Source organism: Podarcis liolepis (assembly GCF_965112155.1).
Source record: "Podarcis liolepis genome assembly, chromosome: 1".
Lineage (NCBI taxonomy): Eukaryota > Metazoa > Chordata > Lepidosauria > Squamata > Lacertidae > Podarcis > Podarcis liolepis.
In genome coordinates, this window is record NC_139554.1 from 90,724,906 (window position 1) to 90,751,436 (window position 26,531).

At 40.4% G+C, this 26,531-nt stretch overlaps 1 protein-coding gene across 22 annotated transcripts in view; it reads right to left on the reverse strand.

Moving 5' to 3' along the window:
• Positions 1 to 26,531, reverse strand: part of CLASP1 (cytoplasmic linker associated protein 1) — a 160,572-nt gene that overhangs the window by 39,653 nt on the left and 94,388 nt on the right. For 13 of the 22 annotated variants that reach the window (XM_083488423.1, XM_083488433.1, XM_083488425.1 and 10 more), the window contains 7 exons: positions 24,552 to 24,659; positions 21,062 to 21,229; positions 7,844 to 7,947; positions 4,570 to 4,593; positions 2,639 to 2,883; positions 1,664 to 1,727; positions 766 to 929 (listed from right to left, as the gene is read on the reverse strand). In XM_083488423.1, the coding sequence (XP_083344549.1) occupies positions 766 to 929; positions 1,664 to 1,727; positions 2,639 to 2,883; positions 4,570 to 4,593; positions 7,844 to 7,947; positions 21,062 to 21,229; positions 24,552 to 24,659 (877 nt within the window). Of the gene's footprint in view, positions 1 to 765; positions 930 to 1,663; positions 1,728 to 2,638; positions 2,884 to 4,569; positions 4,594 to 7,843; positions 7,948 to 12,183; positions 12,247 to 17,628; positions 17,737 to 21,061; positions 21,230 to 22,842; positions 22,870 to 24,551; positions 24,660 to 26,531 lie in introns of all 22 variants that reach the window. The other 9 variants (XM_083488422.1, XM_083488437.1, XM_083488429.1 and 6 more) reach the window with 3 other exon arrangements.

Consider the following 26,531-nt stretch of genomic DNA (forward strand, 5'->3'; position numbering starts at 1 on the left):
ATTCAAGCGTAAGCACTCTCCTCTCCCAATGTAGCCATGAGAATTTTATTGGAAGCATCCACGTCCCGGTTGAAATTAGCTGTAGTCTCTTACTACATCCAAACTAGGAACTGCAGTTAGTTTAAACTGTGGCTTATTTCAAAAATCTTTGGACCTCCAGATACTGTTGAACTACAATTCTGATCATCTCTGATGACTGATCAACAGCTGGGGATGTTGAGCATTTTATTTCTATACTGCCCTTCATCAGAGGATCACAGGGGGGGGTTACTATATAAAAACACAGAAAAGACATATAATAATAAAAAAACAATACTTCCCCCCCCCCCCCAGTTTAAACGGTCATCAATTGTTTAATCGTTTTTATTTTATTCATTTATTAAATTTCTAGTTGTTGATATCCAACATCATCTGGAGGCCCAAATTCCCCATTCCTGGTTTACTAAAACAAGCCAAAAACCACAAATTGATCTTAACTTGTTTCGATAAACCATGGCTTAAACTAATCACAGAATGGTCTAGATGCAGCAACAAACTGTGGTTAGTTTAAATCAAGAAATGTTCTGCTGATCTCCTCGTTGTGGTTGCATCAGAGGAGCAGGAAGTAGCGTGTGCTTGTGCACGGGGTCCAAGTAGGCTTCTTCCTGTGATGTTAAACTACGATTTCATGTTATATCCAAAGCAGACCATTATGTCTAAATGTCTGGTGAAGTCACCTTGCTGGTAGGTTCACAGGTCATCCACTGTTATTTGCAGACACACTACCTTGTTACATCCAGAGCTTTCTGCACTTTTGCCTGTACTGAGCCCAGCAAGTCAGCTCCCATCTTCTTGAGCAACTGTGTCAGGAGGACAAAAAGCCAATCCTGCAAATCATCCTTGTGAATAATGATGAAGTCAACCAGGGTTTCAAGAAACATGCTGAAAACCTATAAGAAATATAGAGATAAGGGGGGGGGGAATAATAGTTATAATAACACCGCAAACATGTCCAAAAGAAGAAGAAAAAAGGGGGATCTACTTTAGATACGGAATACTTTTAGAAACAATGTTAGCACTGTAAACTTTCAGGATGTGCCATATTAAACATATAAAAGAGGTGACATGGAGGGGTGGGGGTGAGGAGGAAAGAGAATACACTTACTCTCTGTAGTGAATTCCACCGCAAAACAGGCCATGCAACAAAACAAACCATTCATTAGTACATAGATACGGAGAACCAAAGCCAACTGCTCTAGGGCAGTTTCCCCCAATACCCAGATAATATATGCATTCACATAAAGTTTGAGACATTTGTTTTATTATAGGCTAGAGTTAAGTGTTGATGCAAGTAACATATTTTGAAACAACCGTTCTTACTGCACATTAAGGAGATGTTCTGCCCTAAATGAGCCCTACTTCTGCAATGCTCAAGCTTCAGGAAGAAATGCACAAATATTTTGTAGTGAGATAATTTCTTTATACCCCCACTTCCTTCACTAAGAAGCCTTAACATATTACACACAAAGTCAAATCTGTTTCAGAGCATAATGACGCCGTCAAGAGATTGAGACAACCAAGGTTTCAATAATAAGCTTGTTTTATACCAACAAAATGTTTAAAAATATATGTACATTCACAAAATATTACAGGTTTATCTTACAAGATCTACTTAAGATTTTACCTTGCTGTGCGGGTCAGCAAACATGCGTGTGAAGATCTCACACAGTCTTTTCAACTCAACTCGGCTGAAACACAAAACCCAAATGAGAATGTTTTAGATCTGACATAAAGTATCTGTAAAATGCGGGAAAGGAAGTATTTTACACTTACTGTCCGACCATAAAATGTGTGGTACTATGAAATACAGTTCTTAAGATTGGTCATATTTACAAACAATATAATATGTGGTGCTATTAATTCAGGATATGCCAATTTTATATGATAGTTGAGTATAATGAGTCTCCCTCCTACTGCCAGCCTGATGACGGGGCCCACAATTAAGACCATATTAATAAAAAATGATTTAATCTACACTGCTTTACTTCACAGCCCCAGTTTTAAGATGCTGGTTACCAACTTGAAAGCCACAAATGTTTGGGGGCTGGAATATTCCAAAGAATGTCTTCTCCATCCACTGAGATCTTCTGGGGAGGCCCTGCTTTGCATCCCACCAGTATTAGAAGTACGCCAGGTGGTTACATGGCACAACGCTCCCTTGGTTGCAGCACTCCCTCAGAAGGAGAACGTAGCCTCTTCCCTGCTTTAGGGAGATTGCAAATGCCATTCCGGTGGGCTTTTAAGTTTAGGGTGATCACCTCCCCTCTATTTGTTTGCTCTTTGGCATATGGCTGATCGGGCTTTCCTCTTTTGTTTTTTTTCTGCTGCAGGACCTTTTATTATCACTAAACTCTACAATTCTATGATTCTAAGGGATCCCAAGGGACATCTAGCCCAACCCCCTGAAATGCATGACTCTCAGCTTAAGCATCCATGGCGGATGGCCATCCAACCTCTGCTTAGAAACCTCCACAACACACACACTCACTCACTCACTCACTCACTCACTCAAGGGCATTCCTTAATCCTGAGTTAAAAATAAAGGGCAGTATAATAAATAAATAAATAATACCTCTCTTAAACTTACTAAAACAATTACCTCAGTGTCCTCTGGCTCTTCAATAAGTTTTGTAGACCTATTAGCCCCTCTTTCCTCTCAGACCAGTTGGAACTTGCACAGTGATTTAAGACCTCGGCCACATCTTCCGTCTGCCGCAGGTAGTGTGGGATACCTCCATTTCGGGAACCGTAGGAGCGCTCTGAGCAAGCACTTGATGCGTCACTGTTTGCATCATCATCGGAATACATCCCATATGGCTCATACCTTCGTCTCACCGGCTTTTTCTGGTGGGGGGAAATTAACCCTGAACTTAGTGGGCTCCACATGATCACACTGAAGCACAAACTAGGAATTTAACACCAAAGGAGCCTGCTTGACCCTGCTGGTGATTATGGCATAAAAACATTTAAACCACAATTAAACTGCATCAGGAGCCTTAGTGAAGAGTGGCATAGACTGCCCTAAAAAGGACAAAATATAAGCAGTGATAACAGAAAAGGCCCCATGGAAGAAGAAACTACCGATAATGAGATATCATAAATACTAATATAGAAAAGAACTGCGGAGATAAAACATGTAGCTAACAAGCCAGTGATTTAAACTGGAAAAAGAGAAATATTCTGTTGCTGATATCGTTTTGTAAATAAATAACAAGGATTGCCTCCAAATTTACCTATGTAAATTCAGATTTTATATAGTATGCCATATTTATGGTTTTAAGTGTTTGTTGGTTCTTCATTAATAAACAAGAGTCATAATTATGCCAATACAAATTTCGTTTAGTGAAAACCAATGTTTTGAAAGCCCAGGTTTGCAAATAAGATATTTAGCAATGATAATGAATTTCTGAAATGATTACATCACACTCCATAAAAGCTACTCAAAGTATACATTGGGGAAAGATGTGCACACTCCCTCTAGTCCCAATGAAGTTCAAATCCCAAGAAAATGTGTAAGACGAGCACAGGGAACCCCCCCCCACCTGCTGGCATCAGCATAAGATCCAGGTGTCCAAAAATTAGCATTAGGAGAGGTTCTTGTTTTTGGAATTGTGTATATTTATGGAAACCTAGAGGCTATCACTAGAGTGCAATAGGCTACTTTGAAAATTCATACTTACTTTGGACGTAGTCCTTATTGTCATATAATGTGTGTGGATGGCAATGCCAAATGAAGAATAGCAGCTATATGCCCAATGAGAGACCATCTTGCCTGTGTGTTCCTGGAAGACCTGCTCCCTGCCTTGCAGGCCTTTCCCCACCTGGCCTGGGAGTGCAGAGCCCTGAGTGACTCCAGCTGAACTGAACACTCTTGGGCTGGGGTGTTGTTTGGTGAGGGGGGGGTTGTTGCTGTTGGTTTTTTATATCTTTATTTTAAATCCTGTTGCGATTTATGTGGAAACTGTTCAGTTTGGCTGCGTATTTTAAAATAGTTTATTTATTGTTTATGACTACTTTTGCTATGTTGTGGTTCTGTATTCTTTTCATGTTGTAAGCCGCCTTGAGAATGTTTTGAAATGTGGAAAGGCGGCACACAGGAAAAAAAATAAAAAATGTTAACTTTATGGAATATGCTCCCACCCTTGCTAGAAATACCCAGTTGTGCTACGCAACATCAAATAACTATTATTTTCAGAGCTATGTATTACACCCAATTTCCTGATCTTTCCCACCCTCTACTTAATTTAGCATATATGCATATACACGTGTACATAATAGTAATGTTTTATTTGCATAATTCATTAAAGAGTCTTGTTTTCTTTGACACACACACAGACACTAAGTGAATGATACAGAACATGTTTCTGAGGTCCCAATTCCGCAGCTTGATAGGTAGGACTCCAGACCTGGGCTCTAACATATCAGAATAATTACAGCACCATACGAATTCTGTAACAGGAAAAGGAAAAAAAGGAAAAAAAGGAAAAGAACTAAACAACAACAAAAAGTCAAAAAGTCAGGCACTAGTACCTTGCTTCTGGAGTCTCCTAAGAGCTGTATGCAGGAAAAGGTTGAAGGGCGGGAGAAAGCATAAGAGAATTATGTCAGAAGCTTATGCAGGGATTGCACTTGCAACAAAAATGTACAAGCAAATGTGTCTTAGCAAATAAAAATATAAGTTGAGGCAGATTTACTTCAAGCAAAACACAAAATTAAAATGGGCACAGAGCATGGCACCAAACAGATTGCTCTTCTGATCTCACTTCCCAATGCAACCTAAGTCCTCTTCAATTCAAGCATAGGTGATGCGCACTTAGCGTTCTGCCTTCACTTAAAGCCAACATTATCCTATGCCATTCTGACACTTTTATACAACTCCAATAACAACGAATTGCAGTCCTGATTATCACTCCTAAGCTTCTGTTCTCCTTAAGGTGGCATTTGAGGACATGTTATCTCTTACCAGCCCACAGACACAGAATCCAAGACAGGGAAGAGATAACACGCTCTCTAACCTCACAGAAAACCAAATAAATAAGAGCTATTTTTTCTCTAGCTATTATTGCTAGTCAGCGATAAGTTGTTCAAATACACTATGGCAGGCATAGGCAAACTCAGCCCTCCAGATGTTTTGGGACTACAACTCCCATCATCCCTGACCACTGGTCCTGTTATCGCTAGGGATGATGGGAGTTGTAGTCCCAAAACATCTGGAGGGCCGAGTTTGCCTATGCCTGCACTATGGCCTCCCAGAGCTCCCTCCCTCTCTCATAGCCAGCTGGGACTTACTTCTTCCCCTGAATGTGAAATCTCTTTATCCCAATGTTTTTCATTGACCTTCAAATCAACAAGACTGGTTCTGTACACGGATTTCACCTTTGCTAGGCAGAAACAAAGATGTTTCTTTTGACCAGGTTCAGTTGTCTCCTTTTACAGGTACAGAAATTAGTGTGTGCCAGGACACAGAATTTGACCTGCGGGGCTTTGTTTGAAATCTTGTTTGGTGGGATAAAGCCTTTTTGGAGCAGCATCTAGACTTCTCAAATACCAAGGTGGAGGGGCAGGGAGCAGAGAATGCTGCTTTTGTGAGAAAGACTACTAGAAATTAGGGGATTTTTTTCAGTGAGAAACAGAGAAAGGCAGGAGACTGGCTACCAAAAGTAAAACAGTTGCCTTTTCACAATAGTAACGAGAAGAAAAACAGCATGGATTCAACTGAAATAGACTTTGGAGGGTTTCTTGTTCTACTGCAACATCAGCTGGACCTGGGTATCTGTCAAACAGGGTTTCAATAAGTCAGATGACTGGTCTGCTGCTCTGCATATCTTCAGTATGAGAAGGCCCTATCTTACCAGTTCTGGGGTTTTCTGGATTGGGCTTGCATTGCTAGTCGGCGATGCAAAATACCACTACCTTGAAGTAGAAACAAATTGTCTCTGTGTTCCATGTGGAGAATTGATTTTATGATATACTTGTTGAGGGCAGAGACTGCAGGACCCTTCTCCCTATCAGTCTTTAGACAGATGAAAATAACTGACGCGTGTATGCTTCAGCTGACAGGGTAATCTGAAAATTTATTTTGGAAAAAAATACAGGCCCCAACTTCACTACAGCCCTTTCTTTATGGATTTATGATTTTACTGAGGCATGGGAGAGAGAGCGTATAATTCACAAGCTGCACCTCAGGGCCAGTAGTTCCCTGTCAACTTTAACAAACACAAGAGACAGCTTGTACTGAAGTACTGGAGGCCTCGCTAGCTATCCATTCTAATGGAAGCTCTCCAGTCGTGGGTGAGAAAACAAAGTCAGTCATGGATGAACATTTTCATTCAGTAAAAAAATACTGAGATAGGTGGACCCATAGTCTAGGAGCTAGAATCAAGCCCACAGTGTCAGTCATAGCAGAAAGCATTGTACTTAAGATGCACTTAATGGATGATTTTCTGGAAATGAGGAGCTTCCAGCAGAGCACTTCTAAGGCCACATTCACGCCACACATTTTAAACACTATGATACCACTTTAAATTGTTACAGCTTCCCCCAAAGAACCCTGAGAGTTGTAGTTTGTTAAGCGTGCTGAGAGTTGTCAGGAGACCCCTATTCCCCTCACAGAGCTACAATCCTCACGAGTTCCCTTGGAAAAGAGATTCATTTTTTGCCTTCCAAATGCACCAAGCAACCTTCAGGAGCCAAGCAAAATTTGTTAACACTTCTGGAGAGATTCCCAACCTTCTCAGGCCTGGAGGCACATTTGAAAATCGAAAGAACTGTTGTAGGAACTGCAGCATACCCATTTCACAGAAGTAACAGCAGTACTCAGACCCACCCATCTAGCTAGCTATCTATCCATCCATCCATCCATCCATCCATCCCCCAAAAAGAGTTAAACACACACCCAAACACATAAAACACAGAGCAAAAAAAGCAGGCAACACCCCCCCCCCCAAATTCAGGAAACTTCCCAACCAAACACTCCCCCCCCCAAAGTAAAAAGAATAAAATAAAATAGGGAGGGGCAGAGGCCTTGGTGAGCATCAGTGGGGGATTTGAGGGTGACCCCAGATACCAACCACACCAGGGACACCTACTGTGCTGGAAATCAAGCCTGAAATACAGTGGTACCTCGGGTTACATACGCTTCAGGTTACAGACGCCGTTAACCCAGAAATATTGCCTCGGGTTAAGAGCTTTGCTTCAGGATGAGAACAGAAATCGTGCTCCGGAAGCGCAGCAGAAGCGGGAGGCCCCATTTGTTAAAGTGGTGCTTCAGGTTAAGAACAGTTTCAGGCTAAGAATGGACCTCCGGAATGAATTAAGTACGTAACCAGAGGTACCACTGTATCTAGAACTAGAGACACAAGTCCTTCATGTCTTACAGCTGAAGCAGCTCATCTACCATGACATATAACTGTTGAACAAAGCAGACCGCAGTTCAGAGACTTTGCCTGTGCTCCTAAGTGCATTTAGATGGAATATGACTCATCCAAATAAATGAGGCTTACTTCCACATAAGGGTAGTTAGGATCAAACAGTTAATGCTTGCAACTCTTCACTTCTATCTGAGGCTACTAGTGTCAATCTTCTCAGCTCCAATGCCAGCAATCACAACAGCTCTGCCTCTTCTGCAGAACGGCTGTGCATTAACTAACTTTATTCCATATATGCCAAACTCCCAGACAGACATTTAGGCAGTGTCATGCACATTAAAAAGGAACAGTTATAAACAAGAAACAGGAGAATGTACGTACAATAGGCAGCTTTAAGTCAGTTTCTGGTGTTGGTAGCATTGTGTTTTCCTTCTTACCAGTGCATCCGCCACAGCAGCCTCCAGGTCTGTGCTTGTGCTGAGGACTCGCATTGCATTCATAGAGGCAGGCAACCTGCCTGGCTGTCCGAGCCCAAACCGGTCTGCACAAAAGACAATATTGAAAGACATCATTAGGGGAGTTCACAGTCCCTTGGAATATTAATAAGGCTGCTGGACAGGAATGAACCAACACAGAGAGGGAACTCTCACCATGGCTTTAATTATTACCAGGCACTGTTTTGTTTTGTTATGATCAGACCTCTTTAGCACCACAACAGACTTGTCAAAATGTAGAGTCCTGTTACATAGCTAGCTAGGATCCCAGATGTAGCATTGGACAAGTCACCAGAATACTTTCCTATCGAAAAACGGAGGGGAGGGAGTTGATCTCTGTTATGGTGTCTTTTTAATGAAACAACCTCTGGATATCACTCATTGTTCAAAGGAAGACGCAGGAGTACCACAACAAAATTTTCGAGTGTGCGTGTGTTTTGTGTGTTTTTAAGAGAAAAATTGCCACTAGTATTCTATTAATTTTCTTTTCTTTATTTTGCAGGTCCTGCAATGTGTACTTTTTAAAATACTCTAGAATAGCTAACAATTACTCTGACAGTGGCCCAGGACATGGCTTAGCACGAACTAGCAAACATGCGGATTCCAGAGTAAAGACTGTGGCCTTACTGTTGATGAGCTACACAGAGGTAAGCCATGGTTTGGCTTAGCATTACATCTGAATCTGGGTTTCACAGCCTTATAGAACAAAGACTATAATAATAATAATGAAAGAATGAATTTCAAAAGGATTTTTTTTTCAACAGCTAGCGTAGGTTATCAATCAAATAAAAATCACAGTGTTTGAGCTTTTTAAAAGCAACAGTAACGTAGAAACATGGCATGCCAATCCTACTCTAGTTGTAGGCAATTAGCCGTGCACAACAACTGATGTCGAATAGTGGTGTATATCCCTAGTCCGTTCAGTGGGGCCCAATCAGCATCACGAAGTGGATGAGTGTATGGATCTGAACTACCTGCAACAGCAGAAGGCTGCGTCTTTGCATATTTCCCTTGCTAGATCAGGACAGTGATAATCTGCACTACTGAACCATATAATTTGCAACTGTGCAATAAGTGATAAAAAGGTGGTTTACATGCAAATATTTTAGGGCACACTAATTAGAAACAGTATTTGCTTAAGTAGCTCCATGCTTTCATCTCCAATGAATAGGAATTTCTTGCAAGGTTTAATGGGGGTGTGCAGATTCTATAACTGACGCAGGAACCTAGGCATAAACAGAGTAAGTTCAACAGGAAAAATCATTTGTGAGCTCTGTGAACTCTGCAATCTTCTCTCAGATAAAAGTTGCATTCAACTTTTGCATTTGATATTTGTTTGAGTCTGCAGGAAGGCAAGCAAGATCAGATCAACTATGGCATAAAGGAAGAATCGATGTTAAGAGGCCAAAACCAATATATTTCTAAGCATTGGGGCAATTATACCAGAAGTTTTTCATTTTTCAAAATGTGTTACCAAGATAAGGCATTTTAAATTTACAACAAGCACATTTTCTAAAAATAAAAGTAGACTACATGCGAAAATTAAACGTTTTTTAATGGAAAGCTTTTTCTGAAAGCAATTGACTGATGATGTTTACAGGGAAATAAAAACTGCATGTTATTACTATTCCCTTTTTTAATGCACCTAGTTGCAGAAGCAGCACAAATACTTGCTTCAAACATCAGTTTTGTTTCAAGTAGATCTTCAAGTAGAAAGACCTGGTGGAAATGTGACAATGTATATGAAGTGACAAGCCAAATGCACTGCTATGAAGATTTGTACCAGTCAACCATAATTTTGTAAATATCAATAAGTATCTGGTGCAATATAATAGCCATAGTTCCATAACCTACCTCCTTTGTTAAAGCCTTCCACTGTTCAGTGGAACTATTTGAGTAGGAGGCTTCAGAGAATCTACAAATATGTCTTAATGTCTTTGGATCTGGTGGCATTGCTCAGGTCTCACTGAAAGCCAGAATTTCACCCCTAGATTTGAATCTTCCAACATTTCAGTAACAGCAGAGGTAAAAAATGAAGTGTATGATCCAGCCAAACTAACCACTTTCATTTGTTTCAATGAAAGAAATGAACCACTAATCTGAATGGGGTTTAAAAGTGCTGAAATTCAGCTGGGTCATGGATTAGGGTAACATTTCTACTATTTGTGGAATATCCACAGTTGAAATATAGAACTGCCATAGTGTTGCCCCATTGAAAGGTATATAGGAATTTTGGGACTGTGACGTTTCCCCACAGACATAGCAAATCATTATTTCTATTGCTACCTGCCTCCCAAAATCAAGGAACTGGTTGCACTTTCATACATGATAAACTGGCCCCAGAATGTGCCACATGCAGCTTACTAGGCTAATTTCGTGACATGCGAATGAAGAAGGTGATCAAAGAGGTATGTGCAACCAAATTTGCTCCAGAAAACACACATAAATCTAGAACTCTTGCCCAGAAAGTAATCACCAACTTGATTTAATACATAAGGATCCCACCCACCCTGACAAGAGCTCCAATACTGAACAATTCTTTGACAAATCATGAAGTAAAAGAAATCTTTGCATCCAAGTGTGGTTATGGCCACCCTCCAGGAAAAAGGCATGCCACTGGGGAATCAAGTTTCAAGTGAAAATATTACTTGTGTAAGTTGGTAAAGAGTGAAAATCTAGCTCCAGCAGTGCCAGTTGAAATGCTCACAATTTTCATAAAAACCAGAACTGAATTCTATCTGTCACATGTTATCAAGCAAAATTAAGACTGCATTAGAAAAGGGAAGATAGTTTTTTAAAAGATGTGGATAATCAGAATGGTAAAATAAATCATGTCATAAGCCTTTAAAATACCCAGCAGAAACAACTAAATTAAACTCACATTAAGTTACAAGGTGGCATGCAGTCATATGCCCTACTTTTAGCAAATGGGCAGAACCCATGAGATGGGTGACGATGCAATACATGTTTCTATTGGGACAAGTTCTGGGCTTATCAGACCCTCACTCCGGAAGAGTATGTTTTCAGTGTACTAAAGCCCATTTCAAAGATATGAATGAAGTTCTCCAGTAAAGTTTCAGAAGAGCACAAGGCAAATCCCAAATAATTTTTCAATGACACCCATTTTGAGACAAATTCTACCAAATCTGCCGCCTTTCAAATGTATAGCACAAATTCAAATACAGTGGTGCCCCGCAAGAAGAATGCCTCGCAAGACAAAAAACTCGCTAGACGAAAGGTTTTTCCGTTCGCGATTTGCCTCGCAAGACGAATTTCCCCTATGGGCTTGCTTCGCAAGACGAAAACGTCTCGCGACTTTTTTTCTTTGACTAAAAACAAAGACATGTTTTGTTTATAAAGTTAATTTATTTTCCCTTAAATTTTCGAACTGCTCTTTACAGTATGTGTGACTTTAAAGAGCAGTTAATAAACTGTTGTTGTACCAAATTTGGCTTTGTTTGGACTTTTTTTGACCATAGGAACGCATTAATTGATTTTCAATGCATTCCTATGGGATTTCGTGCTTCGCAAGACGAAAAATTCGTTAGACAACAAAAATTGCGGAACGAATTAATTTCGTCTTGCGGGGCACCACTGTAAATCATGATCTATAGAAATCTATACTACTTGGCTTAAGAAGCTAATGCAAATCCGTAAAGACCCAGTCCAGCTTAAAAACCCAAGCTTCTAATTGCTTGATTTGTGCCTTTCAGTAAATAAGAGTTTTATAAAGCTTGGATAGAACATCATTAAAAAAATTGTATTTACCAAAGAATATTAAACTGACTTTTGCTATTTGCACACCAGAGAGATACACTGTACAACTGAATTTTGAGCCACATCCTTGCTGCTGGTCAGCTCTGCCATTTATTTATTGAGCATTAGAAAATTGCAGCTCCAAGTGATGTTATGCGCTTCCTGTGGCTGCTGTTCAGCATGCCCCAAAATACTATGCAATCTGTCTGAACAAATGCATAGAAGATACATCAACAAAGCCCTGAATCGCCATTTTAACATTGTTTCCTTTCCAGGAATAACAGTATGCAAAACCAAAAAAACCAACCCACCTTTTTTAAAAAAACGCATTCAAAACTTAAAAGTGACGAAAGCATGTTTAAAAGAAAAAAAAAGAAAACCTATGGCGGCGGTGGTGGTGATGATGATAAAAAAAGAAGAAGAAGCACATGCTAAATGGATAGCGACGTTCGTGACTGCAAATGTTAAAATGGCAATAAAAAGAGACACTATTAAGAAGCAGACTCATGCAGTTAGCACTTGTTCACCTGACTGCCCAACAGAATCAGCAGTGGAGAGAGCGCTAGTGGACCTGGAATGACGTCGAGAGGCTGCAAGTAGAAGGAATGGCAACACCCACAGGATTAACACACATGTACTCAAGACAGAAAAGTGCCACAGTCCAAAGAGGATGCACATGATTAATACCAACACTGGCGTTACACAGTGAAAAGGAAATGGCATCGCATATGAATGGACATATAAATCGAGTGCCAGCCCCACAAGCAGGACCAACACCCAAAGCTCCCTCCCCCCACCCTCCCCCTCCAGCTATGGGGCATGATGCATGAAAAACAGAAGGGACCCCTTTTGAGACTTCCGAGTTACGTGCAGTCCAGCAGAGGCTGAGAAACATGAATCACCTGCCGGGTTCAGGAGAATCACTGGTGAAAACATGGAATGATCAACTTGGAAGCAATAGGATTTAGGTGTGGTCCGTCTAAATCCTATGGCGGAATCGCAATGAATCCTTAGAAACTGTGCTTGCAAGTGTTAAACCTCAGTAGTTTCATTCATAGATGTGAACCGATGGTCAATAAAGAGACAATTTGTAGTTCAGGGACAAACCGACAGCGCCGGAGAGGAGCGGAAAGACAACATAAGGAAATAACTTTCATGACATATATTTGCTGCAGAAATTATATCCCCAGTACCACAAAGCAGGTATTAAAACTGAACATATGACGCTACCATAGACATATTCAGGCTCCCTTTTACGGGGTAGCATCTCTCCCATTCCTCAGGCAGAGCGATTTCCCCAGTTCTGCTAACCCAGAATCCATTAGCAGTGAATGTGGGAACTTCTGCATTTAAAGCAAGTGCTCTGTCAAGCGTCTAATTAGGGTACCATATGGTCTGGACAACATACAGCTACAGTATGGAAAAGAACAAATCTGGATTTGAGAGGAGATTTGAATCATTAATGTTAGTTACAGGCTTTACTCTGAATATAGAGTCCTGAGGTCAGTTTTGTGGCTGGAAAACATCCAAGCACCCAAAAAGTAAAAGGCACCAGCACTGACAAATAGTCATTTAAATCATTCACAAGTGCCAATAGAGCCGTATACAGTTAAGCAGTCTGGTCACAGTATACTTACCTTTGGATCTAAGACAATGAAGAGTTTGTATCATAATGATGTATTGATTAATACAAAAATCAAAGAGGTCACACATTATGCTGCGGAAAGAAGCAGATTTGGCTGGGGAAAGTGTCATTTAAATACTTTCACCGCTTATTTATTCAGCTGCTCAACCTGCAGTTGTACTGCATGCATGCTCATGCTTTCACTAGTTCTGAACTCAGTTTTGGATCTGAAAGAGCACCCTTCTCTTTAACAACTAAAAGAGTCTAAGCAATAACAGAGCAGAGAATTTGGAGGTTGATGTGAGATGGCAAGGATAACCCCTGCTAATTTTTTTTGCATTTCATATACTCTCCCATTTGATCCCATCTTGGATGTTTTAGATATCTATATGTGGGCCCATTTTGCATGTCACATTATATTATACGTAGTGTAAAGCAAACTGTGGCTTTGTGTGAACTAGCAGTTATATAAAAAAAAGGATTATGAATTATTTTATTGGAATAAATGGTTATAAGATCTGTGATCTTGTATATTTTGTTGTTCCTTCAGCTTGTTAAACTTCCCTGTGCATAGTAATATAGATGAGTGGTATACAAATTAAATGTGACATGAAAAATGAAAAATTGTTGCTAAAAAGTTCCCATAGTTCTCTTCCCCACCTTCTGCTGCCGCCATGCTGCATATGAAACAAGTCAGAGTCTGGCTTGCTGTGTTGCCCAAATAAACTATTAATATAATGTGATGTGCAAAACTGGGAGATGAGCCAGGGTAGTACTAACATTATTTAGCAAATCTATTTCAAAGTCTATAGTTGCATTTTATATAAAATGCTATTAAATTCTTAAAATTGAATTTTGATTTAGATTATCACTAACAGCAGTATTTTTACAGATAGGTAGCCGTGTTGGTCTGCCATAGTCAAAATAAAAAAATTCCTTCCAGTAGCAGTATTTTTTTTATCTTGCCTTACTAGAAGAAAAAATATAAATTTGCATATGATAAATGCTAGGAATATGTACAACCAGTTGTATACTTGGACAGTAAGAAAAGCATACAGCTTTGCATTAACAGTTGAAAAGTTTCTAAAATGGTACATTTGATACATGCACATGCACCACTAAGATGTCTTTGGGTTTTAGTTTTCAGTTACAGTATATGACTGGAAAAAACAACATAAATATTTGGTTCCAATATCAGACACACACACACAGAGAACGCAACTGCTCCTTTAAATTCATGTTTTCTGTGTCTTTGCAAACTTTGCAGCCCAAGAACTGAGTCACAGAACAACAGTGGAAAGAGAAGAGTCTTCCAAATGCTTAAGCAATGCATAGAGATTCCCCTGTATTTCCCTGCCGTGCTCCACATGTTGCATTGATCATTGCCAGGCTATGCAGCAACAAATGCCCCCCTTCTCCTAGCCCAATGGGTAAACACTCTCAAACATTGGCAAGTAGTAGATAGGTAGCCGTGTTGGTCTGCCATAGTCAAAATAAAAAATTCCTTCCAGTAGCACCTTCACTTACACTAACACCATCACTTACAACAAAATCTAAACCATGCTGAAAGGAGAGCCATAAATAATCTCAGAAACAACCCAGACATTATAATTAAAGAAGCAGACAAAGGTGGAGCTGTCTTTAAAACTTAGTTGGTCTTTAAGGTGCTACTGGAAGGAATTTTTTATTTAAACATTGGCAAGGCGGTGCTAAGAAGACCGGGGTTTGTGTTTTTGCTCAGACCTTTTTAAAGCCATTCCTTAATCATCCTTTAGAAAGTTATCTGAAACATTCCAGAATTCAGATTAATATTAATAAATCTTAGTTAAAGAAGAGAGGATGGTTCCTGAACACACAAATCCCTAACCTTGTTTTAGCTGTAATAGATCACTGAACTAGAGAAATTTTAATTATCAACAGTGAGTAGAAAGGTTTTCTGATTCACCTATGGCAGCAATAGTCACTTATCAAGTAGAATAAATTTTTGTTTTTTGTTATATTGTCATTCTATCTACTATATATTTTTGAAAGCTGTGTGACGTCTGTCCATCCATTAGTTCTCTAAGCTTTCAGACCTTTTAATTGGCATGATGGTTCCTGAAGCGGGTTTCGGTCTATGTTTGGAAACCACCAGATGCCATTTTGAATCAACATGGATTGACTGAACCTTTCAAAACAACACTGATTTGGACATATATGAAGATATAAAAACTGCCAGGCTCCTTCTGCAAGAATTCTATTCAGAGAAGGACCTGGTCCTCCCAAAGCAAATACTACAGAGGAGCAGGCTGGATCTGGGGCCTTCAGAGTTCAAGCCATCCCAACACCCTTCACAAGACACAGAGGGCCCCTGAACAGAAGCTGAGCTGCTACTGAGTCCAGGGAAGCTCTGGAGCCTATTAAGTGTAGACCTAGTGAGCTGGAGTGCCTGAAGGCTCTGAAGGTTCATGCGTTAAAGCTTCCAGTTTCTGGAAGGAAGTGCTGGAACAACATCCTTGATGTGCCTTGACTGGACTTCCTGTGTTTTGTCCTTGGACTGCTTCTGGACCTTGCTTCTGGTTTGTGACCAGACCTTTCTTTTTTTTAGGACTACTAGATCTGAAGCAGGACAGTAACCAATTTTTGCATGATGGCTGATGAGAGTGAGGAGAACGTTTTCCCTTCCCCTAAATTTGGATTCAATTGGATGCCATTTTGAATCAAGATGGCAGACTGAACCATTCTAAACTGCTCACATTTGGACACCTCTAAAAGATATCGTCACCAATGTCTGAGGCCTACAGCTGTGCTCTGGATGTGGATCTGAAAGCTCATGGTTTAAAGACTCCTTTTCCCATCAGCAATGTTAGAAACTAGCCTCTACAAGTGTCACACACAGCAGGGTTACAGTATCATGTCCATAACACTTGCTTTCCTCCACTATGAAATCCCAATGAGTGTTGGGTATATAGTGCTAAAATGTGAAACACAGAGAGTGGTACGCAATTATGTCTTACTCAGAGTAGACCTATTGAAACCAATGGCCCTAATTTAGTCACGTTCATTTCTACCCCACCCTTTTTCTCCATGGAGCTCAAGGTAGCCTGTACATGGTCCTCCCCCTCCTCATTTAATCCCCACAACAACCCTGAAAGGTAGATTAGGCTGAAAGGCAGTGACTGGCTCAAGGTCACCCAGTGAGCTTCGTGAAGGCCGAGTGGGGATTTGAACCCTGGTCTCCCAAGTTCCTAGTCCAGCACTCCAACCTCTACGACAGGCATAGGCAACCTTCGGCCCTCCAGATGTTTTGGCCTACAACTCCCATCATCCCTAGCTAACAGGACCAGTGGTCAGGGATGATGGGAATTGTAGTCCAAAACATCTGGAGGGCCGAAGGTTGCCTATGCCTGCTCTACGACACACTGGTCTACTCTGAATAAAACTTAGCTGAACACCACCCAGCTCTTGGTACATGATCACAAACTACCTGACTGCTTTAAGCAAGTCACAAGTACCATACATTGTAGAATATACTGGAATGGGATTTTATATTCAGACTGAATACTTGTACAAAATCAACTGATGCCTTTCAAGGCTTCAGGATGCTCAGTTTCCTTCAGAACATCTCGCACAACTAATTAACTAATAATACAATAAAAAGCATTCATTACGAAGAACCAAGACGTTGCACTACTAATTTGGAAGCACAGGTTTTTCTTTGGGCTAGGGTTGTTGGATCATAATTTTAAAAGCAAGACCGTGGAACTTCTGTGAAATTATGAATCCATTATGCCCTATAAATACAGGGCATTTTAAACGCAATTACAGCGGGGGATGGAGTTACCCTGCGACAGCAATCTTGTTATTGCATGCATGCAAGCCACAGGATGGAGTGCATATTGGAAGAGGGGGAAAGAAAATGTGAACACACTTTCTAAGTCCCCCCACCCCGGGAAAGCCAATATTACATTGGATCTAAATGCCACCAGCTCATGCTTTGAGGCAGCATCACTCTTCCCTGAAGTGATGAAGGCTGGCTGCTTTCGGAAGTGCTGGATTTGTCAAAACCATTGTTGCTCAAATGCTGTTAAAAGAACTTGGAAACTATAACATAATGATTATTATTTTTAGGCAGAAGGATCTTCCTACTAAAGGACAGCAGGATTTAAGCATGCAGAAGGGAAGAGAAAAAAGTGAGGGTCGGAAACAGGGAGTGTTGGGAAGGTTTTTTTTGTTTTTTGTTTTGCAATTAAAAAAGAGAGAGAGAGTAAAACAAGCTCATTCCACCTAGTGATGTCTTGACTAAGCCACGAAAAAGGGGGAGGAGAAGGAAGGGCCCTCAGAAGCTCCAGCGCCTGCAGGTACTCACCAAGTGGAGGGAAGCCCCGAGCAGGGCTTGTATCTCGGCTGCTCTCACGGCTGGTATCGCGGCTGCACCCCTGACTCACGCTGGGTCGGGGGATACGGCTGCTCCGTGCTAGCATGCAGCAGGGAGGGTTTCAGAGAAGGTGAACACAAGTTTAATGAGGACACAAAGCTCAGACAGGAAAGTCACATTTCTGGTCATTATTGACATTAGTAAAAAAGGAAAATCATGGGCAGCAGCCAACTCTGACTGGCCACAGACCAACCGCAGTGCATGCCAAGTTGCGCTTTATTGTGTTGCAAATCAGCACACCTGAGAGGCCTGCCTGGCAGGCAATCCCGGTTGGTGTAAGTGGTAAAGGGACAGAAGGTCTTAGTTGGAAAAAGAGAGGGTTAGACTTTACACATACAGAGATCATGCCAAACTGCTGAGGCTGAAAGAAACATTGTGGGAAAGAGATATGCTTTTAGAGGGATAACCAGATCAACAAGGATTTAGCCATGAACCACTAAAGAAAGGCCACTTTTACAAAAAGGGAAAAAAAGGTCTTTTACAAAGACTTGTCATACTAATAGACAAATAATGTCAAAGGAGGGTAAGCAGGACATTTACCTATCTAGAACCTTCTCAAAATATGCTATTATGATGATCTCCCTGATCAGTCAGCATTGCTGCAGGCACGCTTGCAGGATTCCCTCTCCTCTCTGCCCTTCTTTTCTCATCAAAATCCGGCATGCCTACTCAAACATGAAGTGGAATCTATTCCTTTGGGTTTCTATTCAACAGCACAGCCCAAATCCAGTTATTTGTTGGAGAAGAATACAAATAAGCACCTGGAGACCACCAAGACTGAAAGGTGTCATGTATGACACTACAGAGCCCTTCAGTTTGAGAATAAAGAATATGGACTGAAGCTGAAAACCAAACAACTGGTGCATCATTTGCTTCCACAAACCCATCCTGTTATTGCAAACTCTGGATCAGTCCACCGGCTCAGTGAAACAATGATCTGAATACTGAGGCTGAATCATAAAATTGTGAACTGAAGTGCAGTTTGACTGAACCAGATTCCAAACAGGGACAGTGGCAGACCTACATTTTTGCTGCCCTGAGGTTTGAACTGTTATGCGGGGCTCTTCGGAACCAGCATTGTGGTCTAGGTAACCACTATGATCTTCTTCAACTTAGGGATTGTTCCATGACAGATCACCACATTAAAAAAAAAAAAAACTTCTATGCCTCAGATTTTGATTAAAATTTATGTGCTGAAATATCTCACATGTTAAAATCACTGGTGTGAACAAAAAATTTCCTATGCCTGATAGTTTTCGAGTTATGGGAGGGAAATGTTATATACATGCATGATTAACTTTTTTAAAGCAATGTGGACTATAGCTGCTTCTGGGGTCCCTCTGGGATTAGGAGCCCTGAAGCTTAAGCTTCGTTAGTTTCATCCTAGATGTGCCCGTGATCAGGGATAGGGATCTGCTTGTAACACGTGATTCTCATAATGCAGCAAGAGAAAGCAGAAACAAATCTGCAAATCTATAAAAATTCCATTCTGTTCATAAATAGATAAACAAGAGTGCCTGAGTAGCAGAAAGCGTTCCACCAAGTGTGAACTATTCATGACAAAAATAAGCAGCTGGAGAAAAATGCACAGGGAGGTGCACTCTATATAGATTGCACTATGATGGGTGACTTGATTAAATGCCACTGTAAATATCCATATGGCTTTAGAGAGGACGTGGCTTATTAGAGAGTATTCACAGGCATCCATTTTCAGCTTTCTGGTATCATCCAAACTGCCTATATACTAAATTCTTCACAGATGACATTTAAATAAGGCCACTACCTGACCAAATTTTAAGATGGGCTGAAATGCCTTTTTAAAAAAAGTTCTGCTTCATTGCTAGCCTATAGATAAATCTATTTTTTCATGTATTTAAATGAAAATGTAATATATAAGCAAAAATAACAATTGCATGTATTTTTTTCCCACCACAACAAAAGTAACACTGTATCCAAAGAGGACTCAGACCTTCCTCTGGAGTTCATTCTGCTCTGAACAGATGTCTTAATTTGGGTTCATGGGAATCTAGTTTGTTTTCCTGGATCAACTGACTCTCAACAAAATTACAGTTTTCTCATTGTGATGACTGCCCTGGTTATCAGCTTGGTATTGATGTCCTCTGCTATTTTCTTAAGAATAGCTATGTCCTTCTTTATCTTGTTTCCCTTGTCTGTGTTTTGCCTTCCTTCTCTGTGCATAAACCAGAAAGCCTGTCCCCAGATCTCTTCTAGAGAGGTAACCTCACATCCCACATTACTACTAAGGCTTTGATTCCCTCTCTCACTCACCCCACTTGCCATCTCATAAATCTGGTTAAAATTTCTGCTCAGATCTTGTATGCCTTCTGTGCTGTCATTCTATCCTGTATCTTGAGCTCTGAACCCTGTATGTGTCTCCCCCTCCAGTCCCACCTGCTTTCCCAATTCCACTCTTGCCTGTTTACTACTGGAATTCTGATATTGACTTTAAAGTCACTGTTTCCAGTTCTACTCCGCTAGTTTATCTGGAGGTCTCAATTGCAGTTCTGGCCAGCAGGACATGATTCTATGCTGATGAATTACAATGTAAACCAGAACTCCTACCTTCAAAATAAAACCTGCCAAGGCTACCATATTTTTTACATTGAAAGCAGGCAGCCTGGCTTGAACATCAGATGTCTCTGATAACTGGACAGCTGCTTTTACTGAGCCATGGAATGTGCACAATGGTCCTACATATGTTCATTTGTGGGGAGGGGAAGCTACAGAATAAGTTGAATAGTTACTTGAATGGTAAACAGTGCACTAATAGGATCAATTTTCAAGCAGAGGCAACAACATGATATATATTTATACATATTTTTTTCCTAAGGGAAGGTAGAGAAAGAAAATGTTAGCATTCACCAACATCAACATGAACTATGAAGTAGCTAAATTCTGTCTTAATGCTCTTGACAGTACATTTGAAATGATAGGATGGAATTAAATCATGAGAGTGGCAACTGGTTGTTGTTGGTTTTTTTTTTAAAAAAGTATTATTTTCTGATTAATGTTGTGATTAAACCTGGGCAACCTCCACCTAAGGTGGCTTCACCTAAAGTTCTACTAGTGTGGAATTAGGTGGTAGTTTTACTGATTCAGTGGAAAAGATGGCCTTGCCATTTCAAAGTGCTCTCTCAAGAGATTCCTCTTTCCTCATTCTGGAGTCACAGAACTTTGTGGACATGTCAGCATGACTCTGAAAGAATGCAAATCGCTAATAAAGTACTTAGGGTGCACATTTAAATAAGGCCAACATAGCCACCATGTTATTGTGGTAATACCAAGTACCATGCCGTGTTTCTTCAGTCTCTTTGTTCTGCACCGAATCCAATACAAATCTTACCTAGACCTATCCTGTTTGGACTGGTCTCTCGGCTGCAGCCCTGGCTTCGAGGGACCTTGCTGCGTTTTTCAGCAGGGGATGGCGCTGGGTGTCCTCTGGTTGTTCCACTGCTCAGTCCACCGTATGCGCTTCCCAAGAGCTTGCCAGGGGAACTGGATCGACTGCCAGCTAGACAGGAACCACAGATATAAAACAAAAATATTCAGCTTAACCCAAAATGACTAAATCTGCCCGGTTCCATTTAATTAAAAAATATATCAAAAACAAAATTAAAACAGCAAAGTAAACCCAGAAGCCGCCCATTTGTTAATAAACATGTCTGATCACTTCTGAATTACGAATTTCCAAAATTATGATGGATTGAGAGGAAGTACCTTCCTTAAACAATTACCCGGTTCACACATAATGAGGCCCTCCTACAAACCACAGTTTGTGCATGAAATAAAGCTCAAGGGCCCCCTGTTTCCATCTCCCCCATTCTTTTCTACTCTCATACACCCAGGCTGCAGACTAGAGGATACCTCCTGATTTCTTAAACCACAATTTCCCTGCATGTCCAATCAGGAAATATGGTTTTATAAAGGCAGAAAGGGATCCAAAGAACTGCTCAGCTCACACAAGGGTCTTGTAGCAGCCCAGTGGATTATTATTATTTTTTTAAAAAAAAACTTTTAAAAACTCTTTCAGGCTGCCTTGTGTTACCACACAACCTACTTTTAAAAGTCCCTTCAGTTTCAAAAGCACTTTGCAATGCTGGGAAGTGGGCTCTTGTTAAAAAAAATAAAAATCCAACTGAACTCACCATACTAGATGCAAGATCCTTTGATCGTGAATTCATCTTTAAATGCCTTGCTACTAGTAAGTAGGTTCTATACATCTTGAGGCATCTTGCATACTTGTTTAATTGAACCTACAATTAAGAATGTTTTTCCCAACCTAGGAACTACAGTTTAAACCAGTGCTGCTGCTTCTGTTGTCTGAACAAGCAGCAAACATTTCATTTTTATTATTTTAAGAACTTCTAAACCTCCTCTATCCAGCAAAGAGTTATTCATGGTTGTTCGCAAAGCATTCTGTTTTCCATTTGAACATTTGAAGAGGTGACCAAAAGCCCTGCGGTCTTTTTAGCAGAAGCCCTAAAGTACACTTAAAAGGGAGCAAGCCCCATTGAACAAAGTGGAGCCTACTTCTGAGTAAACATGCATAAGATTGTTCTGCTAATTCATGCCAAACTACCTGGAGACCATATAAAAAACAACATTCCTGATTTGTATGTACATTCAGAAGATTTGGGCTCTTGATTATATGGGTCTCTGTACCTTATCTTCACTCTATAGTCTACTGTACAAGACAAAAATGCCAAATCTTACTTCCAATTTTTCCTTCCAAAATTTACACTGAACTTAATCTCACACGCATCAGCAAGACTAAGCTGCCCAATCAGAGCTGTGTCAGAAGAAAGTCCTCCTGAATTAAGCAGGGTTTACTCCCAGGTAGTGGTGTTAGGATTACAGCCTAAATTATGCTGATGGATAAAAAAGAACACCTAGTTTTTAATAGTCATAGCAGCTGAAAGTATGAAATGTTTTTATATATGCACAGGTATTCTAAGTACCTAATGTGTATACCAAAAGCAGTCCAAGTCTGAATTCTCATTTTAGGGGCACTGGGGGGATTAAAGAGGGCAAGTATCCTGAATATTAAAATAGTTAAAAACAGTAGCGTGAAAGACAGCACAGACATGGAAACAGGAGTGAAAAAACAAAGAAGGGGTTCCTTACCACCAGCAGGGTTAGCTGATCTGGATCCTGGATTATGAGAGCAGACCAAAGGACAGGCAGAGAGTGAATTAGAGAAAGCGAGACAATACAAAGTTCAAGAAGCATTGCTAGTTGCACACAATACCAGTTGCTTTTTGACAGACACATCACTGCTTGCACCATGCAGTATATTACACAAGAGGCCTTTCTTGCCAGCATGTCCACAGAGACACCTATTACCTGCACTTATGAGCTGGCAAATGACCACTTGGGGGTCAAGCAAAAAGAAATGTAGTGCCAGCACAGAGCCTTCATCAGTGGTATCACGAGCTGGCCTTGCACAGCAATTAGATGCAGTGTAGCAGGACATGCAAAGCTGTTTCAGGTCGCAGACAAATTACTAGCATGTCTGCACTGGGATAACTAGTGGGTCCATGAGTAATGATCCAACATGCACATCAATCATCCGAAAGCCAGCTTCTTCAGCACATTCCACCACCCCAAACACTTTGTCCCCTTAACAATGTATTGATTTTGTTAAGGATTTAGAACACAAAGAAAGATACCAGTAAGAAAACAAAAATGATCAAGAAACCAAGAGCAGCCCCAATAGCTATATTGCTCACTAGCAATCCCTTATAATGGGTTTGCAACTTTCACAAGCAGGATAGTAAGACTGGACTTCCAAGCACCCAATGAAAGAACTGCAAGATTCAAAGATTAGGGCTCTAACAATCAATGTAAAAAACACAACATCAGGAGAACTGGCATTCTGTCAGGGTCAGTGGGAATGCTCATACCATGCAACATAAAAAACTTGTGAATATGCTACTGGTAATATCATTTTTCTCTTTATGCAAATACACTACATTAAGCACCTAATCACTATTTTACACATTCTACATTATCCCTTCTTTAGAATTATTTTCACACACCCAGCATGTCAGCTTAATTGAGAGATGCCCCAGGTGATCAGGAATCGGAGTGACTAACAAGATGCAAATTATCAAGTATCCTATGCTCTTCCCCTTAACTGATCAGTAATCGCAGATCATACAGTACAGTAACAAAGGATCAGCTATTATTTATGACATACAGGAATCAATTTTATTTTCTTCAGCAGTCATCACAGATGCAGACCTTTCTGCACAGTGTCAGCACTCAACCAATCCAGCCAAAGTCCCACCTTCCTTCTCTCCGAAAGACATGCTCCCATGATGCCGAATGAATTACAGGATGAATTGCACAAGACATCCCAGAGAAATGGCTAGGGCCTGATTTAGTGGACCTCCTCTGGGGTAAAAAGACTAGGAAAGCCCTTTACAAGTAAGACAGGCAGACACCACAGAGTAGAAGCAGCTTCTAATGAAGGAGTATTCTTCCATGCTTAGCACAAAGGAGTTCATGAATGTGTGAAACACAAGTGAACAATTCAATCAGCATATTAGGAGATAAATGTACGTGATCATAGTGAAAGAGGATGGGAATGTACACAGGGATGGTAACCATTACCTAGAGCCCTCAAATATCCTGATATTTCTATATCTGTGTACCATTTTATAATGAACTGGAGTCCTAGCCTTGGATAAGGCTGTTCCACACAAATGATATATACTGAACAAAACTGACTGGAGTGAATGGAATACGTGCTTCCTACGAGGACAGGCAATGAAAACGAGCTGGAAAAATATAAAGCCTCCTCAACAAAACAAAGCTAAATGGCTTCTTACGCTGGGACTGTGAAACTACTTTAGCCCGGCTGCGGCCTCGAGTGTCAGCAGGTGATGAGGTGATACTGGTGGTACTTCCAGAGCTTTGCCTCCTTGTGCGGATCCGACCTAGGGAAAAGGGGGGAAAGAAGCAGCAGTTAATTAATCCAAGTGATTGTGCTTTAAATATCTTAACCTCTCACCGACACATTCAAATTGGGATGAACAAATCTATAATAATCATAATACTTGTACTAAAATGAAAATGCATCCCATTTTACTAGTGTTAGAAATATGGTTAAAACCGCAATATCAAAACCAGAAATGAATATTTAGGTGCAACCCAATGGGACTTCACCTCTCTCCTCTTCCTACAGCCCCCAAAACCTGCCCTAGAGGCTTTTACAATCCTCTGGGGAAACTTTTGATGGCACACAGAGGACTCCAGTGGGGAGGAGAGGCTAGTAAAGTTCTGTTGTTCAAGTGGAAGCCTGTTCTGCTTACACACATATGATGTTGGATACAACCCTTTGCATTTAACAGGGTACATATAGAACACCCAAAACAATTTGCATCAAAATGTCACAAGAAAAAGGAAAACAACAAAGTTCATTCCTAAATTAGGGGAGAGAGCTGGAGATAAGGAGGTTCTGGGTGTTAATGGCTGATCTTCAAAATTATTATTGAATAAGACTAGGTAATATTATTCCTGCTTTACAGATAGGATGAAGAAGTCCCTGTGTGTCTCCAGAATGTTCTAGCAGAACAACTTTTCAAGAATGGTTTTGCAGCCCAGTTATGGCCAGTAAAATCAGTAAGCACAAAGCACGATGATCCAAATTTTTCTGACAAATCCTGAAGGACTCTACCTCAGTGGTAGAGCATCTACTTTGCACAGAGAGGCTCCCAGTCCCCAACATCTACAGGAATGCCCCACGTCTGAAGCCAGGGAGAGCTGCAGACAATACTAAGTTAGGTGAACCAATGGCCTGGCTCAATATTAAGGAAGCTTCCAAAGTTCCTATGATAATACAAGGAAAGCAACAGCAATGTACCATACTAAACTTTACAACTTTATCATTATTCCCCCTCCCCTTCACTAGCAAGAAAAAGCTGCTTCAACTATTATCAGCATAACTGCTTCAGCTGCCCTGAAAGTGTGAATTAACAGAAGATGACACCAACAGATGTACCATTCCTTCATAGGCTGCATCCCATCAGAGCCCAACCCACCAGCACCACTGGACCATTTGACTTTGTTGGACTCCTACTCCCCCTTAGCCACTAGAGCCAATCATCAGGAATAACAGGAATTGTAGTCCAACGTCTGGAGGGCACCACGTTGGCTACTCCATGATTACTGCTAATAATAATAATGATAATAATAATGATAATAATAATAATAATTTTATTATTTATACCCCACCTCCATCTGGCTGGGTTTCCCCAGCCGCTCTGGGGAGCTTACAGCATATATAAAAACATAGTGAAATATCAAATATTAAAAACTTCCCAATACATGGCTGCCCTCAAATGTCTTCTAAAAGTCTTAGTCTGTCCTACCTCACAAGGTAATTATATCTACTATCTTCACTTTAAGCTACAGGTTAGTCTAAAAATAACCAAATTCAATGCAAATGCTCAGTCTGGCTTTGGCTATTCAGCAAAGTCAGCCATTTTTGCAGTTGCCATTAGAAATATGATAGATTTTTTTTAAGGAATAAAAAGTTATATTTCCCAAGGGGATCCCCTTTCTCTTTTCAACAAACATTCTGTTTCTTCTACCTTTCTAGTCCAGCGCTATTTCAGAAAGCACACCTTTCGCAATAACAAAACTATTTCCAACACCATGAAAAGGTAAACAGAAAACAGCACTATTTAAAACAATCCCATAATATTTGTACTGTTAAAAATAAAACAAAAACATACTTAAGAAATTTAGAAACAATTAAAAACATCTAAAATATGTAAAAGCATTAAGAAAATCAAGTAACAGGTAAA